At 39.3% G+C, this 20,537-nt stretch overlaps 1 protein-coding gene across 5 annotated transcripts in view; it reads left to right on the forward strand.

Annotated features, from left to right (window-relative positions):
• The window catches only part of fam228a (family with sequence similarity 228 member A), a 73,871-nt gene that overhangs the window by 49,726 nt on the left and 3,608 nt on the right, over positions 1-20,537 (forward strand). For 2 of the 5 annotated variants that reach the window (XM_043682960.2, XM_087980043.1), the window contains 2 exons: positions 5,600-5,687; positions 14,353-14,497. In XM_043682960.2, coding sequence (XP_043538895.1) covers positions 5,600-5,687; positions 14,353-14,497 — 233 coding nt within the window. Of the gene's footprint in view, positions 1-5,599; positions 5,688-14,352; positions 14,498-20,264; positions 20,339-20,537 lie in introns of all 5 variants that reach the window. The other 3 variants (XR_015753323.1, XM_043682968.2, XM_087980050.1) reach the window with 3 other exon arrangements.

Genomic DNA, 20,537 nt, shown 5'->3' on the forward strand with positions numbered 1-20,537 from the left:
ATCTTACATCATCTTGGCTTGGCACATGTATGCATTGCAGAATTGATCGTGAATGAATCAGAAATGATTGTGAATTTCCCTTTTTTTTTCAATTACCAATGTAAGCATCAGTAAGCATGAGCAAGTAAAGTATTAACTTTTCTCACATCTGAAAGTTATTGTAAAAATTGTAAATTTGATTCGAGCAAGAATCAAATTGTTTCAAGTTGCTTCAGCTTGTTTAAATCCTTAATGGGTGGACTTGTTGCAGCCTACTGTGAGCTAGTTCTCTGTGCTGATGTAAGGTAGGAATGACAAGGGAAAGCTCTGTAAAGATTTTTAGATCTAACGCCTGAAATTGTCACTTGTTCAAAATCAAGGAATGAAGTGTGCAGTGAGCTGTCAGACGATGCATGTTTGTTTGACTTCGAGTTCCTAACAGACATAATGTCAAAACTGAACAAGCTAAACTCTGAACTGCAAGGAAAGGTCAGAGACTTGGTACATATGGTCAGTGTTGTGACTGCGTTTAAGTTGAAACTGGTTTGTGCTCCTCTCAATTTAAAAAGTGAAATGCTGTAACATTTCCTGAATCTGGAGAAAATAACAGATGAAATCAAAGACAAAGAATAATGGTTTCACCCAGAAAGTTTAACTTCATGTCTGAGGAAATTAGCAGAGAAATTCAACAGGCAGTTTCAGAAATTCGATGTGATAGAACAAATTGTCATGTTTGTCTTAAATCCATTCCTTCAGAGACATTGGTGGGTTGGCTACCAAATTCCATCTGGTATTTGATTTACAAAGCTGTGGAGTTGATATGTAGATCATTATTATGCAAAGTGATATTCAATTGAAAGTTAGATCAAGGGACAATGATTTTGGGGAACTTATAACAAAACCCACTCTATCACCCTATGCTTTTAAAGTGACCGCTTACTTTGGCTCCACATAGCTCTATAAGATAGCATTCTACCAAAGGAAAATAATCAAGTCCAAGTATCTCATCCACCTATTAGGTAGTCATTTGATGGACTGTATACGATCCAGACTTCAAGGCACTAACAGATAATGTGCAGTCACAGGTGTCACACTGAGACTTGGTGAGTAGAGGACAAATTGAATAATTATATAATTGTTGTAAATGTACAGGTACTTGAAAAATTGATAAAGGATTATCTTTCTTTTTTACGGTCTTTGTAGGAGCTACATATTTCTTACCCATGGCTTTTGCTAGCTATTAATCTTAACACTCTGGATGTCTTACACTAAACAAAATAACCAAAGAATTGTGGATGCTGGAAATCAGAAATGAAAACAGAAATTGCTGGAAAAACTCAGCAGGTCTGCCAGCATCTGTGGAGAGAAATCAAAGTTAATATTTTAGGTCCAGTGGTCTTCCTTCAGAACTGAAGCATTCTGAACTATTCTGAAGAAGGGTGACTGGACCCAAAACATTAAATCTACTTTCTCTTCACAGATGCTGGCAGATGTACTTGAGTTTTTTCCAGCAATTTCTGCTTTTGAATCTGATTTTTTTTTTGAAGGTTTCCAAATACTTTGTTAGCTTGCTTATTTCTGACTGTGCGGCTAAAGCTTTAACCCTTAAATACTTTACTCCTTCATATACATTTGGTTTTACATTGAGCTAAAAATAAACTGTTTATTCTATATTTTCTTTGGGATAGATCCTGGGTTGAAGTTGAATTCAGAAAGTGATTTTACATTTAAAAAGATTGGAGACCACTTATGTACGAAATGCAGTGAATAACTCACCAGCCTCCTTTGACAGCATCTTCCAAAGCTTTACCACCTGGATGGACAAGAGCAGCAGACGTAGGGGACATCACCACATGCTCCAAGCCATGCCTAATCCTAACATGTTGCTGCGCCTTCAATGTTAATGTATCACAATCCTGAAGTGCCTTTTTTAACAACACTGTGGATATTTTTATATTCAGTGGGTCTAAAAATCAGTTCATTACTTCCTTCTATAGGGCAGTTGGGGATGGGGAGTCATTGCTGGCTTAGCCAGTGAAGCCAACGTCTCATAAATGAATGCAAATAAGCTTTATCTCTCAGAAAAATATTAGAATTTTACATCATGGAAACACTCTTAAAAGACAAATCTAATCCAAGATTCAGCCTGGCAAAAGACAACTTGGATATGTGGCTGGTTGAAACTTTCTGTATAGGTTAACAAAAAAATTCAGACATTGAAGAGAATGGAAATCAGGAATTAGAACCTGAACAGATGTTCAAAGGTTGTGGATAGGATAAATAGACAAAGTCTTTTCCCTGGGGTGGGGGAGTCCAGAACTAGAGGGCATAGATTTAGGGTGAGAGGGGAAAGGTATAAAAGAGACCTCAGGACAGCTTTTTCACACAGGGTGGTGCTTGTATGGAATGAACTGCCAGAGGAAGTGGTGGAGGCTAGTACAATTGCAACATTTAAAAGACATCTGGATAGATATAGGAATAGGAAAGGTTTGGAGGGATGTGGGCTGGTTGCTGGCAGGTGAGGCTAGATTGGGTTGGGATATCTGGTCGGCATGGAGGAGTTGGACCGAAGGGTCTGTTTCTGTACATCTCTATGACTCTAATGCCAATGTATTATCCAGTTATAGAGAAAAATGGGCATGACTGATTCCAGATAATATGAAGCATTATGACAGAGACTCTTCTGGGTTTTCCTGCTGGTACCAGAAAGTCCAAACGATGATCAGAAATCAGTATTATTGTTCTTGACTAAGTTAAATCAGACCAAACCAAATTTACCAAATAAAAACCAAAAGAACTGCGGATGCTGTAAATCGGAAACAGAAGCAGAAATTGTTGGAAAAGATCTGCAGGTCTGGCAGCATTTGTTATGAGGAAGGGTCACTCAGCCCCTTAAAACAACTTAAAAACTAATTTATTACACACTACAGAAGTGGTGCACCTGAAGACTACAATTCTGCAATGTGCAATATAAACTAAAAACATAATGTCTGGTTTCAGTTGTTAGGATGCTAAAGTGGATGCCATTTCTATAATTTGTATTAGTTGCCTCCTAAGTAGTTGATTTTGATTTATTGCAGTAAAAATCTTGAAAATCTTGTCTTATGATACAGTTAACTCTGATTTCTCTTCACAGATGCTGCCAGACCTGCTGAGCATTTCCACCAATTTCTGTTCTTGTTCCAAATGAAGTTTATATTTTTCTAAACCAAAACATGGAGAAGCTGTTTGAAGTACATAGGAAATTTTATTTTGACAGGTTAAGGCAAGTTTAACTATCAGTTGCAGAAAAGTTTGAATTCTGAAAACTCATTCAAACTAATCTTTAAATCCTGACTGTCAAATGTCGTTGGAATGTTGCTAAGACAATATGCTTAATGGTGAAATATAACAAAGGAAAGAATATTACTTCTGTAGTGTGTAATAAATTAGTTTTTAAGTTCACAACAATATATTTTTATACTATTAAAGTTTTTATGGTCTATACTTTGTAGGTAAGAGTATCACGAGCACGAGACAAGATGATGAAGTTTAAAATTCCATCCTTAATTTGAAGTAAATTAGGATGGTGGAAGTGGCAAATGATCTATCAGTCTACCTAATAATAAGCCTACATGATGTAGTTGCTGTGAAGACTGAGACCTTGAGGAAGTCCTGCTAAGACTGAAGTGCCAGCTTCCACAAAGGAAGATTCAGCTCACTTTATTAGAATTTACTAACTCAGAATTTCTCGGCTGAGCAACTGAGTCCTAGAGAGACAGAAAACCACTTGTTATGAACAACATGGGAAAAGACTGATATATGTTAGGCAGAATGCTAGTCGGAGATCGTTTTCTGGCTAAAGAGAGTGGATACATGAAGTTCAAAGTTTGTGAGAAGATTTGTAGCTCAGGTGCTCGTTGCTGTGGTTCTATTCGCCGAGCTGGAAGTTTTTGTTGCAAACGTTTCGTCCCCTGTCTAGGTGACATCCTCAGTGCTTGGGAGCCTCCTGTGAAGCGCTTCTGTGGTGTTTCCTCCGGCATTTATAGTGGCCTGTCCCTGCCGCTTCCGGTTGTCAGTTTCAGCTGTTCGCTGTAGTGGCCGGTATATTGGGTCCAGGTCGATGTGTTTGTTGATGGAGTTTGTGGATGAGTGCCATGCTTCTAGGACTTCCCAGGCTGTTCTTTGTTTCGCTTGCCCTATAATGGTAGTGTTGTCCCAGTCAAATTCATGTTGCTTGTCGTCTACGTGTGTGGCTACTAGGGATAGCTGGTCGTGTCGTTTCGTGGCTAGTTGATGTTCGTGGATGCGGATCGTTAGCTGTCTTCCTGTTTGTCCTATATAGTGTTTTGTGCAGTCCTTGCATGGGATTTTGTACACTACATTAGTTTTTGCTCATGCTGGGTATCGGGTCCTTCGTTCTGGTGAGTTGTTGTCTGAGTGTGACTGTTGGTTTGTGTGCTGTTATAAGTTCTAGTGGTCGCAGTAGTCTGGCTGTCATTTCAGAGATGTTCTTGATGTATGGTAGTGTGGCTAGTCCTTTGGGTTGCGGCATGTCCTCGTTCCGTCGGATACATGAAGATTTAAGGATACTGGAATGTTTGCCGTGGCATGATCAGGAGAAGAGTCAGTAGAGTAAAGTTTTGGGGATTCTTTGAAAACAGGGGAGTAACTTTTCATAATCATTGATGTCACAGTTCTGAGATGATTTGGAGATGCCGGTGTTGGACTGGGGTGTACAAAGTTAAAAATCATACAACACCAGGTTATAGTCCAACGGGTTTAATTGGAAGCACACTAGCTTTCGGAGCGACGCTCCTTCAACAGGTGGTAGTGGAGGGCTCAATCCGAACACACAGAATTTATAGCAAAAATTTACAGTGTGATGTAACTGAAATTATACATTGAAAAATTGATTGTTAAGCCTTTCATCTGTTAGAATACAGTGATATTTTCATTTCTTTCATGTGTAAATCACAAAACCTTTTTTTAAAAAGTTGCATTCTCGGATTAGCTGTTAACAATGGTGATAGCTAGACAGGCTGGAAAAGCTTAACAGATAATCAGTTTTTCAATGTATAATTTCAGTTACATCACACTGTAAATTTTTGCTATAAATTCTGTGTGTTAGGATTGAGCCCTCCACTACCATCTGATGAAGGAGCGTTGCTTCGAAAGCTAGTGTGCTTCCAATTAAACCTGTTGGACTATAACCTGGTGTTGTGTGATTTTTAACAGTTCAGAGAAATGTGGAGAAATTCGTCTTTTGGAAGTTGGCAATAACTTGCAACTGGTGCATGTGAAGACTACAGTTCTGCAATGTGCAATATAAGCTAAAAACATAATGTCTGGTTTCAGTTGTTAGGATGCTAAAGTGGATGCCATTTGTATAATTTGTATTAGTTGCCTCCTAAGTAGTATTTAGATGATGTTGATTTTGATTTATTGCAGTAAAAATCTTGAAAAGTTGAAACTGTCTTATGATACTTCATGCTGGTACCTGCAAATTCAAATTTCTGTTCAAAAGTATTAGTTTCTTTGAAGATCACAACAGTCATCAAAAGAAAATTTGAGTTTGTTGAGTATAATTTCTACATAATTAACCTTGATGGTATTTCTACAAGATTTATTCTTCCTGCAGACAAGGATTTCAACTGTCAATGATCCTCTGCTGTTTCAATCAAGAAGCAAGACTGAGGAAGACAATGCTATTCTGCAGTGTCAAAAAGGTTTGTGCAGTTCATTTAAACATTTGTTTTCAGTTCATGGGAATAATTATGAAGGTTGAACATTAGACTATTTGGTTAGAGTGTACAGAAGAGCTTCACTTTACATTGCTGTAGGGAGCTCGCTTTGTGCACCTCCTGTGCAGTTGTAACCTGTATAACTTGATCTGTCTAAGCACCCTGTGTCTGTATCCCCTTGTTTGTTGTGATCTGCCCATACTGCTTGCAAAACAATGCTTTTCACTGTACTTAGGTACGTGTGACAACAGTAAATCAAATCAGATCAAAAATCACTGTTTCGATAACCTCATAACTACAGTACACTTCAACATTATTTTGATACATTATTTTGATTCTGTGTCTTTGGCCATGGTAAAAATTGATTTTGTAACATATTGTCTATTAATTTTTAATTATTGCATACATACAAACATATAGGTTGGGAGCAGAAGTGGGTCATTCAGCCCTTCAAGCCTGCAACACCTTTCAGTTAGATCATGACTCATCTATTTGGTGGTTTAAATTTCACATTCCCATCCATCAAAATTAACTTGTGTCTAATGAAAATATATCTACCCCATCTTGAAATTAATGCATATTCATTGAATTTTTTTCATTTATTTGTTCTAAACAAAAGAAACTTTTTTTCTTTGTATTATGCAATTCTTATTGGCAATGTAAGTTTGGGCCAATTAAGCATCCTTCAGAAGATCAGTGAGTATGAAGGTGGCCAGTTCGAATAGAAAATTGGACAAGAGAATTGTAATATTGATAAAGAAATAACTAGAACTCTGTAATTTTATTATCAGCTCATGTGTTATCAACCTGATTGCTTTGAAATCCAGGAAGGTGCTCGAGACACAGTTTAGTGTGAGTGACTGTTTGTCAACTGATGGATCGATTTTTTTTAAAAAACAAATAAACAACTAATCAGGAAACTGCCTAGTCTCAGTAACAGTCAGATTGTCTTTAAAACAAATCCCAAAGCAAAACTGACATTCTCTAAGAGCTTGAACAGAGTCCACTGCAGTAGTTGGAAGAGCAGCTTTGCCCTTTCGTCATCTGCAGATCCTCCAATCAAAAATTCTCAACTCTCAAAGAGTTACAACTTGCAACTGAGACCTGCTGAAATTATTCAGAAGTTGGGCACTAAAAGAGATAAACAATAATATATCATTTTAGGAGTCACAAGTTGGTGGGTGACATGATGGAGCAGTAAGGACCGTGAAAAGCAGTGAGGTTTTTGCTGAGCAGTCAGTTGAAGTGAGGGGATTCTCGGTGAGTAACAAAGAAGCGTTGGAGGTCAGGTGAAGCATTGATGGGGACAAGCAAAATCGAGGAGGACAAAGAACAGTAAGGGCTCGGTTCATAAAGGTTGGTATAGGAGGATCAAGGAATGTAGAGGACAGGAACTAATGAGAACAAGAAACATTGAGGAGGAATGCTGAGGTCATTTTGATTTGCTATAAATGCATTGGTCCAATCTCTGACAATAAAAGATTTAAAATAAAGCAAAATAATGTTTTAATACATTTTATGTAGCTTGAAAGAAATTGCTTTCATTACAATAGTACAATAATTATGTTTGCCTATCAAAGGAATTTTCAGACCTATTGACTTTTGGTCACTCTATCCCTGTACTTGTCATAATACTATGACTGTACATTCATTTTGTTTGATTATGCTTTGGCAAGGAGTTTTGTAATGTTGTTCACCTTGAGAACTAATCAAATCAGTGCAGGAGTATATCATGTGTCCCCTGGATCTGCTTTAGCATTCAATATGGTCAAGGCCGATTGCCTCAACTTAAGTTTCCTGCCTCCTCCTTTCATTACCTCAGTAACTTTAAATTTGTCTATTTGAACTTGAAAACATTCTACAGTGGAGGTCCATAGCCCTCTAGGAGTAGACAATTCCAAAGTTTCATAAACATTTGCATGAAGAAATTTCTCCTTAGTTCAGTCCAAACTTATCAGTCCCTTACTCCGAGACTGTGTCCCTCGTTCTTGCTTCTTCAGCTGAGGAAGCAGCATCTTTGTGTACTGTGTCAAACCTCTTTTGAATTTCATATAAATCTAAGTTACGATTTGTGGTATATTGTGAGTTTAAAGTCTCATTCATTGTTTATCTGTGCATTTTGATTTATTTCACTCATTTCACACAGGGATCTTACTCCTGAAAGTTTGAACCTAGCCCATATGGCCAGCAAATTGGTACTAAAGTGCAGTTTGGAAGATGTTTGGGGTAGATTGAATGGAAATTGGAAAATATTTTGCATTCTCTAGGTATGGAGTAGTCTCAGGAGAGATTGGATTTAATTGCTGGAGAAATGGGACCCTGCATTTTCTTTCCTAGAGTGTTTTGTTTTGGGCTGCGTGTCTGAAATGAAAATAATGTTTTGCCTCTACCACTAATATTGAAAAAAATTTTTTAAGAAAAGGTAATCTTGAAATATAGAGAAAAAGCCAGGTTAACCTGATGTCAACTAATCCAGCTTGGTTATCTTCAAGTAACTCAGATTTGTGCTTAAAAAAACTCTGCTCACTTTGACCTCAGTTATGTGAATATCGTAGTGTTGAAGCCTAAGGTTAATGAAATCTCTCACTAAAAGATTGTCAGACTGTAGTCTGACTTGTTGAATCATCCTATGAGAAAGGAAACTTAATTAATAGCCACCCATTAAAAAAAAAATGCCATTACATGGTATTAGAAGCTGTTTGGATGGTGAGTGGTTATGAGTGCCAAGCAATGAACATCTCAGAACGTAGAACCATATAGCACAGTACAGGCCTTTGGCCTTCGACCTTCGATGCTATGCTGACCTTTTATCCTACTCTAAGATCACACTAGCATGCATACCCTTCATTGTACTAATTTCCATGTGCATATCCAAGAGTCACTTAAATGTTCCTAATGTATCTTGACTCTACTACCACTGCTGGCAGTGCATTCCACGCACCCACCACTCTCTGTCTAAGAAAACACCACTGATATCTCCCCTAAACCTTCCTCCAATTACCTTAAACTTATGCCCCCTATGATACTTTTTCCCATGGCAGAAATGTCTATCTGTCTATCCACTCTTATCTGTGCCTGTCAATATCTTGTACATCTCTATCAAGTCACCTGTCATCTTTCTTTGTTCCAACAAGAAAAGTCTTAGCTCCCTCAACCTATCTTCATAAGGCATGCCCTTCACTCCAGGCAACATTCCTGTAAATCTCCTCTGCACCCTCTCTAAAACTTCTACATCTTTCCTATAATGAGGTGACCAGAACTGAACACAATATTCCAAGTGTGGTCTAACCAGAACTCTACAGAGCTGCAGCATAATCTTGTGGCTTTTAAACTCAATCCCCCTGCTAATGACAGCCAACACACCATAGGCCTTCTGAACAACTTCATCATCCTAGGTGGCAACTTTGAGTGATCATTGAGACATGGACCTCTGTCCTTCCACACTGCCAAGAATACTGCCTTTAACCCTGTATTCTGCACTCAAATTTGACCTACCAAAGTGAATGACATCATACTTTCCCAGGTTGAACTCCATCTGCTACTTACAGCCCAGTTCTGCATCTTGTCAATGTCTTGTTGCAACCTACAACAGCCCTCCATAGTATCCACAACTCCACCAACCTTCATGTCATTGGCAAATTTCCTAGCCCACCCTTCCACTTCCTCATCCAGATCATTTATAAAAATCACAAAGAACAGAAGTCCAAGAACAGATCCCTGTGGAACATAATTGGTTACCAAACTCCAGATTGAATACTTATCATCCCCCACCACCCTCTGTCTTCTATGGGCCAGCCAATTCTGTATCCAGGCAGACAGGTTTTCCTGTATCCCATGCCTCCTTACTTTCTGAATGCGCCTTATCAAATGCTAAAATCCATGTACACCACATCCACTGCTCTCCCTTCATCAATGTGTTTTGCCACATCTCAAAGAATTCAGTAAGGTTTGTGATGCATGACCTGCCCCTCACAAAGCCATGCTGACTATCTCTAACCAAACTATGGTTGTCCAAATCATGAATCCTGTCTCTCCGAATCCTCTCCAGTACTTTACCCACCACTGAAGTAATACTGACTGGTCTGTAATAGGATTATCCCAATTCCCTTTCTTGAACAAAGGAATAACATTTGCTACTCTCCAATCATCTGGTTCTTATCCAGGGGACAGTTCCTTCCTGGCTATCTTGTAACCCTCTAAAGCCCTGTTTGATCCTTGCCTCCTCAACCTTAAGTAAGTTTCTTTCTTCCTCTTGACTATATGTTCAACATTCCCTGTCACCTACCTTTCAACCTACCATCCCTTCCTTGCCTCAGTGGAACAAAGCTGTCTAGCACAATCAGCAGACGCTTCCTAAACAGCCTCCACATTTATGTTGTGCATTTCCCAGAGAACATCTGTTCCCAATTTATGCATCCCATATTCCACCTAATAGCATTGTAATTCCCCTTCCCCCAATTAAATACTTTTCCTACCATCTGCTCCTATCCCTCTCCATAAGTATTGTAAAGGTCATGGAGTTGTGATCACTATCACCAAAAGTCTCTACTACAGAGAGATCTGACACCTGACCTGGTTCATTGCCAAGCACCAAATCCAATATGGCCTCCCTTCTAGTCTGCTTATCTACATATTACATCAGGAATCATTCCTGGACACACCTGACAAAAACTCCTCCATCCGAACTATTTGAACTAAGTAGGTTCCAGTCAATATTCTGGAAGTTAAAGTCACCCATGACAACAATCCTGTTACTTCTGTACGTTTCCAAAATCTGTTCTTCTGCGTCTCTGTTGTTATTTAGGGCATTTAGAAAACTCCCAATAAAGTGACTGCTCCTTTCCAGTTTCTGACTTCCACCCATACTGACTCTGTAGACAAACCCTCATTGACAGTCTCCCTTTCTGCAGCTGTGATTAGAATAGATTACATTACAGTGTGGATACTCTCCCTAATGAGCAATGCCACCCCTCCACCTCTTTTACCTTCCCTCTATTCCTTTTGGAACATGTAAACCCTGGAACATCCAACAGCCATTTCAGCCCCTGTGATATCTAAGTCTCTGTAATGGTCACAAAATCATAGTTCCAAGTACTAATCCATGCTCTGAGTTTGTCACCCTTATACCTGACACTTCTTCCATTAAAATAGACATACGTCCACCCATCACACTGAGTCTATCTTCACCCTATCAAGTGCCTATCCCTCCTCACAGACTCTCTGCACACTGTATCTGGCTGTTCACTACCTACTCCACCATCTGATCCATAGTGTAGGTCCCCCTTCCCCCCCCCCCCCACGCCGGCCAATCTAGTTTAATCCCTCCTGAAGAGCTCTAGCAAACCTCCTGCCCAGGATATTGATACCCTTCCAGTTCAGGTACACCTGTCCTTCTTGTATAGGTCCCAGCTTCCCCAGAAGGTATGTCCATGATCTAGAAATCTGCAGTTCTCCCTCCTACAGCCCTGCAGCCATGTGTTCATCTGCACTCGCTCTCTTTTCCTCACCTCACTAGGTTGTGGCACTTGTAGCAGACCTGGGATTGCTACTCTACTTGTCCAGCCTTCTAGCTTCCAACTTAACTCCCTATGTTCTCTTTTGCGGTCGTCTTCCCTTTCTGCACCAAAGTCATTGGTACCACGACTTCTGGCTGCTCTCTCTCCCCCCCTTAAGAATCCTGTAGGGAACTTGATCCGAGACATTCCTGACCCTAGCGCACGGGAGGCAACACATCTGGGAGTCTTGCTCGCGACCACAGAATCTCCTGTCTGTTCCTCTAACCATTGAATCTTCTATCACTATTGCTTCCCTATTCTCCCTCTTCCCTTCTGAGCCACAGAGCCAGGCTTATTGACAGAAATCTGGCCGTTGTGACTTTCCCCTGGTACGTCCCTGCCACCAACAATATCCAAAGCAATACACTTATTATTGAGGGGGATGGCCACAGGGGGTTCCTGCACTGTCTGGCTATTGTCTTTCCCTCTCCTGACAGTCAGCCAGATACCTTTGTCCTGCAACTTAGGTGTGGCTACCTCCCTATAACTCATCTCTATGACCCCCTCAGCCTCCCAAATGATCCGAAGATCATCCAGCTCCACTTCTCTAATGCGGTCTGTGAGAACTAGAGTTGGGTGCATTTATCCCAGACGAAGTTAGCAGGGACACCTGTAGTGACCCTTACCTCCCACATCCTGCAAGAGGAGCATGCAAATGCCCTAGCCTCCATCCCCTCTGCTCTGAATTATCAAGAGAGATTGAAAATACGGAATAAAACAAAAAGGCTTTACCTTACCAAGCCTTCACTCACGATCTTTTATTTTGGTTAGAGCAGTTGGAGGATGGGTGGGGGACATTACACATGGAGTTTAGCCACAGTCCAAAAATATCAATTCACGGGCCTAGCAATCCCTGTATCCACGTCCACTTCTGTTGAGCCTTTGCTCTGCATATTCACGAGCTGGACTTATTCACTTAAAGGTATGTCCTGGGGAGTGTTGCTGAACAAAGAGACTTTGGAGTGCAGGTTCACAATTCCTTGAAAGAAGAGTCACAGGTGGATAGGTTATAGAAGAAGGCATTTGTTATGATTTCCTTTATTAGAGTATTGAGTATAGAATTTGGGAGGTCATGTTGCAGCTGTACAGGACATTGGTTAGGCCACTTTTGGAATATTGCGTGCAATTCTGGTCTCCTTCCTAATGGAAGGATGTTGTGAAATTGGAAAAGATTCAGAAAAGATTTACAAGGATGTCGCCAGGGTTGGAGGATTTGAACTATGAGGGACAGCCTGAATAGGTTGAGGCTGTTTCCCCTGGAGCGTCAGAGGATGAGGGGTGACCTCATAGAGGTTTATAAAATCACAAGGGGCATGGATAGGATAAATAGACAAGATCTTTTCCCTGGGGTGGGAGAGTCCAGAACTAGAGGGCATAGGTTTAGGGTGAGAGGGTAAAGATATAAAAGAGACCTAAGGGGCAACATTTTCACGCAGATAGTGATGCGTGTATGGAATGGGCTTCCAGAGGAAGTAGTGGAGGCTGGTACAATTGCAGCATTTAAAAGGCATCTGGATGGGTATATGAATAGACAGGGTTTAGATGGGTAAAGTGCTAGATTAGGTGAGGATATCTGGTTGGCATGGAAGAGTTGGACTGTAGGGTCTGTTTCCATGCTGTACATCTCTGTGACTCAGTCTTAAAGATAAAAATCTACCTTCCTGGCATCCCCCTGGTCCTCACTCTTACTGCTCCTGCTGCTGCTACTGCAAAAACCTAGACAAGAGAAAGACATGCTATATCTCCCAGCCTTAGGGAATCACTATTAATGTGTTCCACATCAATATCTTGTAAATCACCAGAAGCTTCAATCTGCCCCCATTGTTAACTGCAAAGAAGAGCACATGCCAGGAATTCTCATTCTGATTATCCTACCCAGTTCTCCAACCCTATCCATCACTGCACTCCATTTAGGAGGTTTTCAGAAATATCACTCACCTTGGTAGGTACAACTGTTCCAATGCTTGGGTCTCAAACTTATTCTGGATAAAGCATTTGGCTTGGCCAGTAGGCTATTACCGAACCCTGTGCCTGCCCCATTATTGCCAATTGACATCAGTGAGCAGCATGTACCCATTGCAAGATGCTGTCTAGCAATTTGCTAATGTTGCCTTTACAGTACTTTTCTTCCTCTCGTCTGTATTGATAAGGACATGCAGGATGTAATGGGGAACATCATCATCACCGACTTTCCTGTATCACAAATCAGCATGGTTTGGACAAATAATGTTGTTATTTCATTGGTGCTTGATCAATATCCTAAGATTTCATTCCATCATGTTTTGGGATGATGAGAGAGGAAATCTGTGTCAGCATTAAGACTCCCAACAATTCAAGGAGAAAGTCTATCATCAGATTTTTCATTTGAATTAAGCACTGGCAATAAATGTACTTGACCAGTTACCAACAACCCAAGGGCATTTTTCAAAATCACAAAGTTGAATGTTAATATGATTAAACATTATTTCTACAGAGGAGAAAATTAAATATTGATATTCAATTGATTGATGAAAGCAAACTTTAAAGAAATGAAAGGGATTGGGGCAGTACGGTGGCTCAGTGGTTAGCACTGCTGCCTAACAGCACCATGGTCCTGGGTTCGATTCCAGTCTTGGGCGACTGTCTGTGTGGAGTTTGCACATTCTCCCCGTGTCTATGTGGGATTCCTCCGGGTGCTCCGGTTTCTTCCCACAGTCCAAAAATGTGCAGGGCAGGTAAATTGACTGTGCTATATTGCCCATAGAGTTAGGTGCATTAGTTAGAGGGAAGTAGGTCTGGGTGGGTTACTCTTCAGAGGGTTGGTGTGGACTTGATGGGCCGAAGGGCCTGTTTCCACACTGTAGGGAATCTAAATAAAAAATAAAAATGACATCTGCATAAATAGGGAAGAAAGGTTATTGGTAAAGCAGCTGAGCAACAGTATGAAACCTTTAAGTATGGGATTAATACAGGGCATTCTAGGAACATAGAAGGGGCTGTGTCTACAATCATGGATGAATCATTGTATAAATTGTGTATCCATTAGTCAGTTGAACATATTTCTTAGTGTATTGATTTTTAAATGTTGAACTTGTGCTCTGTCTGTAACTATAAAGGTAAAGTTTATTCTTTAAAAGAAACTGAAGAATTTCACAAGGCACAACTACCTTTGGTTCCATTGGGTCGCCAATATGTTGACAGCAACACCTGGCTCCGTGTACCACTAGGCTATATTGAGAGTGAAGTCCGACAAAGAAGCAGGTAGTAAATACTTTGCCATATTTAATTAATCATTCCAGCTTTATTATTCTTCTGTGTGAGAGTAATTGAACTTTTTAGCTTTGGAAGTCATGAATAGCCAATCTTAAATTGTTTCTGAATACAAAGATTAAGCAATTACCATTTCTTACATGAGCAGTTTTAAATTTCATTAGAATGATGAAATGCAAACAAGGTCTCTTTTTCACTGAGTGATTATGTTTTGAATATTTAGATTTAATAATCACCTTTCTTTTCATAGTGACAAAAATGATAGTTTTAAAAAATGTAAGAATATATTATAGAAATGAATTTTTAGACCCTCATTACTAAATCAGTTGGGTTTAAAACTGCACATTCCATATTGTAGTAAAAAAAGTATTACTTTAATTTTATTTGTAGTCAGTTCCCACATTTAAAAAAAAGCATTTCAGTGCTACACTAAGAGTCTTTACAAGTTAAATACTTTGGCACTTGGAATTACAATGCAAATTTGAAATAAGACAGACTGCAGAAACTAATAAACATGGTTTCCCAATTGGTGTATTTAATGCCTCAAAATTGAGTTTGTACTCAAAGTCAGTAAAAAGATGCTAAATAAAATGTTAGTCAACACCAGCAAAACAAACTTTACCAGGTATTCTTGATATTTATGTCACTGGGCCTTCGTTGTTTGCAATAGCAGCTGTGTCACACATGTATATATAACAGTTGTAATACTTCACAAGTTATTAATTCATGGTGATTCAAGATTTTTCTCTAAACCATGTTTATCAAATGCATGCTATTTTGATTGCTAATCAGTCCTGAATTAAGGGGTGTTCCATTGATCTCTTTGCCCATGGGATAGAAAAAATAAAAGCCAAACATGTTTTTTTGAGCTGATCACTGTTTTCTGACTGATTCTAGAAAAGTATGTAAGTGTAGATGTCAAGTGCATATCATTGTTAAGTTTGTCTGTGATGTCCCTTGATGACAACTTGCTATTCAGGTCTACATAAATACAATGATTAACATTCTAGAAGATAACTAACCCAATGGAAGAGCAGCCCAATGGAAGAGCAGCCCAGAAAGAGTCAGCCATATTTAGGAGACTAAGGGGAAAAAAATGGTGAGGATTAGGGCTGAAAATTTTAGACCCTCATTACTAAATCAGTTGGGTTTCAATGCATCATATCTGCATGAAATATATACATACTGTGAACTCCTGAGTGTGTGCTCATTTTTCTTACACCTCCTTGTTTGGACCACTCCAAGAGATTTCTGACCTATCACAAATGTCATTCCATTTAACTAAATCTTTGAGGCACTATCCCTCTTCATCCTTTTTGATAATTGACGTGGTCGACCATGCCATTGATTAGCTTAGTGTGATCACAGTAATCTAGTTCTATTCTTTTTTTTATATAGAATCCCCACAGTGTGGAAACAGGCCATTCGGCTGAAGAAATCCACACCAATCCTCCTACCCAGACCTATTTCCCTACCCTATCTCTGTAACCCTGCATTTCACTTGGCTAACGCACCCAACCTACACATCCCTGAACACTACGGGTAATTTAGCTGGCCAATCCACCTTACCTGCACACCTTTGGACTGTGGGAGGAAGCCGAAGCACCTGGCAGAAACCCACGCAGACATGGGGAGAATGTGTAAACTCTACACAGACAGTCGCTCCGAGGCTGGAACCAAACCAGAGATGAAAATGTGTTGCTGGAAAAGCGCAGCAGGTCAGGCAGCATCCAGGGAACAGGAGAATCGACGTTTCGGGCATAAGCCCTTCTTCAAGAATGCCCGAAACGTCGATTCTCCTGTTCCCTCGATGCTGCCTGACCTGCTGCACTTTTCTAGCAACACATTTTCAGCTCTGATCTCCAGCATCTGCAGTCCTCACTTTCTCTTAACCAAACCAGAGATCCTGGCGCTGTGCGGCAACAGTGTTAACCACTAATCCATCATTGTAGCCATTTAAACTTCATGGCTTTTCATGCCTCTGCCTCTGGGTACACTTGATACCCAAATATTAAGGTAATCTAAACTCACATGCTAAGTCAGTGAAGCCACTACATTGAAAATAGTGAAAGCAGCTATATTTAGTGCTAAGCAATCACATGACTAATGGATTAGATCAAAGCTTTGCTGTCTTTTTGTGTCCGACGATGAGTGGTAGTAGAAAATTTTCAAAAACACAGATGGAAGGAGTGGTTTCAATGATTATCTTCCTTTAATGATGGTGGAACATGGTTTGAGTGCAAAAGGCATCTTTGACATCAATGCGCTCTTTGAACTTGGTATCAAGGAATCCTAGTTATTCGATTTAGGGGCAACTCTTCACTGGCCTTCGCTGTAACTGCTATTCTTTGTGCTGTGTAAGACTCCAACCAATCTTCTTGGTCCTGTCATGTCACTACATTAATTTATCAGGGTATCAGCTATCTTAAGTTGATTCATTAATGGGTCAGAAGCGTGAATGCTTTTTGTTTGCACAGTTTCGAGCTCCCTTTGCAAATCCTCAATAATGAAGCAGCCATTGTCCATATGGAACAAAATCTAAACAAAATTCAGGATTGTACAGATAAGTTGCAAGTAGCATTCGCATCATAAATGTCAGGCAATAATTATCATCAAGGGAGAGTTTATTTCCTTGACAGTCAAAGGCATTACCATTGCTAAAACCGCACCATCAATATCTGGAGGAAAGAGTGGAGGAGAAATGTCTCTGTTGACCATAAAATTAACAAGACCTGCCACATAAATTGTGTAGCTATAAAAACAGGTCAATTTTAAATTCTACAGAGATTAACTTGTTTCTCGACTTCCTAAAGCCTTACTTGACAAGGGACAAAACTGGAGTATGATGGAATACTGTCCCATATATCTGGAAAAGTACAGCTTTATCAACACGTGAAGCTTAACACCATCCTCAACAGAGCAGCTAACTAGATAGCACCTCATTTACCACCTTAAATATTCACTCTTTCCACCATCAATATAGCCAGGCTACAGTGTGCACTATCCATTAGATACACTGCAGCTATTTTGCAAAGTTTTATTTTCAAAATGACCTTCCAAGTCTATGAGCTCTTCTACCTGTAAGGTCAAGGAAAACACACATGGAAATATCATTGCCTGCTAAATTCCCTTCCAAGTGTCACACTATTCTGAACTGAAACTTTTTTATTGTTTCTTAGATGTCAGTGCATCAAGATCTTGAAACTGCCTAACTAAAAGCACTGTCGATGTGCTTGCACTATATGGACTGCAGTGGTTCAATTTATTATCACCATTAGAGTAGTAAATGCTAGCCAAGCCATTAATGCCCATAATCTCATGAACCGAGCTTAAAAAAACTACGAACTATCTCTTGGTGATGTCATCTAAAAGCCCATCAGCTGTCTCATGTACACTGATGACATCCATCTCTACCTATCACCTCTCTCAACACCTCCAGTATTGTTGCCAGCTTGTCTGCCATCACATAATAAATGGTCAAAAGTTTCTTCTGATTAAACATTTGAAATATGTCTTTGGACCCCACCACAGATTCTGTTATCTAGCCACTGTCTTGGAATAAAACAGGTCTTTCTAAACCTGGATACCCTGTCTGATTATTCTTTTTAACATCTACCGCTCTGCTGTTATATTCTTTGTCCTGCCTTAGCCCATTTGCTGCTAAAACCCTCCCTTATGTTTCTTAATCTCCATATGTAACTAGCCACACCCTCCATATTCAATGAGAGGATTATTGAACAAATGCTAGGTTTGAACCCAGTTTCATAAGGATGCAGACAAAGCTGGTCAATCAACTTTGATAGATCGGGTTCTGTGTTTGGAATGCAAAATGTGTCATCCCTGCCAGATCTTGTTTTCCCAACTTTCACATGGCCAGTGTTTCAGGGGAGGACAAAGAAAATAATTAAAAGATACTCTGAAACTCTCTTTGAAGAGCGGCAGCATTGATATTGATGATGTGAAAAAGCTTGCTGATATTTTTGTTCAAAATGGTGACAATTTGTCATCAAGCTGGATCACATTATTTTGAATTGTAGCCTCTTATTAATGAGTATTGTTGCAGCAGAGAAGGGAAGAAACAGAAACAAATTACAATCTGGATTCCACTAACTCATGGGATATCTTGCCCCATGCTCACAAAGATCTGTTAGTCAAAACTTGGTTTGTTCAGTCACATGATGATCTGTGGCAAAAGTTCATAACTCTGAGTAGGCAACATCCTTGATTCAAGGGTCTACTACCATAGCCGTTGACAACTTGACTATTCCAGTGCTCTTCCTCACTTGACTATTCCTCATTTCCCACTTCTTATTTGGCTGTACCAGGATTTTGAATTTTTAAATGGATTCAGTATTGTTTTTTCAGTGCAGATCTGGGTGTGTACAACTTGTAAGCATTAAGTATTCTTCAGTTAAACATTAAGAATTAGTTTATTGTGCTAAAGCCTAAGGTAGAAAATATATTAATACCTTACTTCAATATACAAAAACATTGTACTTCCTGCTTACACATGTAAACATATACAGACACTGGTATCCTGGAGAAATATACAACTTGGCAGAGTTTCAGACATTAAATTTGGCTAGGTTAAAATTAGATGAAAGAAGAGGAGCATCAATAAAGATTCATGCTTTTGGATCTATAGGCACTGGTGCTTAAGCTGAAACCATTTGTTTAAATGTGGTTGGTATTTTTTTCCTCCTGGAAAACAATGTAGTAGATACTTTCAGTAAAGCTTTTGTTTGCTATAAGACTATGGATACACCTTTCTTTCTCAGCAAGACTGGATTCAAAGCTTAGCTGCCATGTTGGAGAGAGATGGTCAATTTGGCAGGTTGTGTTCTCTGCTCAAAACCAAGTTCAAACTTTCACACACGAGGTTACATTACTTCTCTCCAGGTTGCTTGTATATTCTAAAAGTCAGTTGATCAGCTTATGTCTGTAACAATTTCCTTGTAACCTTTGCAATAGTGCCAATTTCAATGGGCCGAGCACTAACACCTGAATGATTCACCCTTCATCTTAATGACATGGGAAGAGGCTGTTCATACCTCCATAACTGCCATTAGTATCTCCTCCAGAGAACCCATCTTCCATTAACATAGGACATGGTCACACAGATGCAAGTTGGCAATCATAATTTTAGTGAAATTTCCTCTTTAAAAATTAAAATGTATGACCAACTGTCAAATTTAAATCCATAAAGCACATCTTCATAATACATCTTTCACTTGTATCCTAATGCAAGATCACACTAAATTCTTTTCAACCATCACCCCTGTACCTGCTGATCTTCTAATACTTAAATATTGTCATCTTTACAGTTACAGAGGGAGATAAACATATTCTCCCCTTCTTATCTCTGTTGCTGGTCAGGTTTGTATCAGATGTGGAAATCTTGGAGAAATGACAATAATATGGGTTAATAAATGAAAATCGGCATGGATTATTAAAAGCAATCATATTCATTGATGGAACAATAGAGGGATTTGATTAGGATTGCAATTGCTGATGCAGACTTTCAAAAATCATTTTACCAAATATCTCATAATTGACTTATGACACATTTAAGATCTTGGGATTCATTTGATAGTGTTAGCTTGGATGCAACAGTGGTTAAAGGATAAAAAGCATAACCAACAATTGGGGTGAAAGATTGTTTTGTAGACTAGATATACAGTGAAGTCTCTCAGGGGATCAGTACTAGGATCACTGGTTCTTCTAATAAATGAACATGGTGTGTTTTCTGTGTTTGCAGATGACACTTGTAAAATGGATCAAATAGTGAAGATGACAGTAACAGACTTCAAAGGGATACAGTCGTGTGAAATGGTCAGACTTGTGACAAATTACATTTTTATAAAGTTGTGCCTTTTAATAGGATGATAGGCAATATTGATTAAATGTGCAATACAAGTAGAATCATAGGAACAGATATCTGGGCTTGTCTGGACAAAAGTGTTTGAATATGGCAGAGCAAGTTGAGAAGGATTTATTTTTAAAATGTGGGATCTAATTATTTTGATTAGGT

Source organism: Chiloscyllium plagiosum, unplaced genomic scaffold (genome assembly GCF_037043375.1).
Source record: "Chiloscyllium plagiosum isolate Xiang-an unplaced genomic scaffold, Cpla_swu_hap1 HiC_scaffold_3, whole genome shotgun sequence".
NCBI lineage: Eukaryota > Metazoa > Chordata > Chondrichthyes > Orectolobiformes > Hemiscylliidae > Chiloscyllium > Chiloscyllium plagiosum.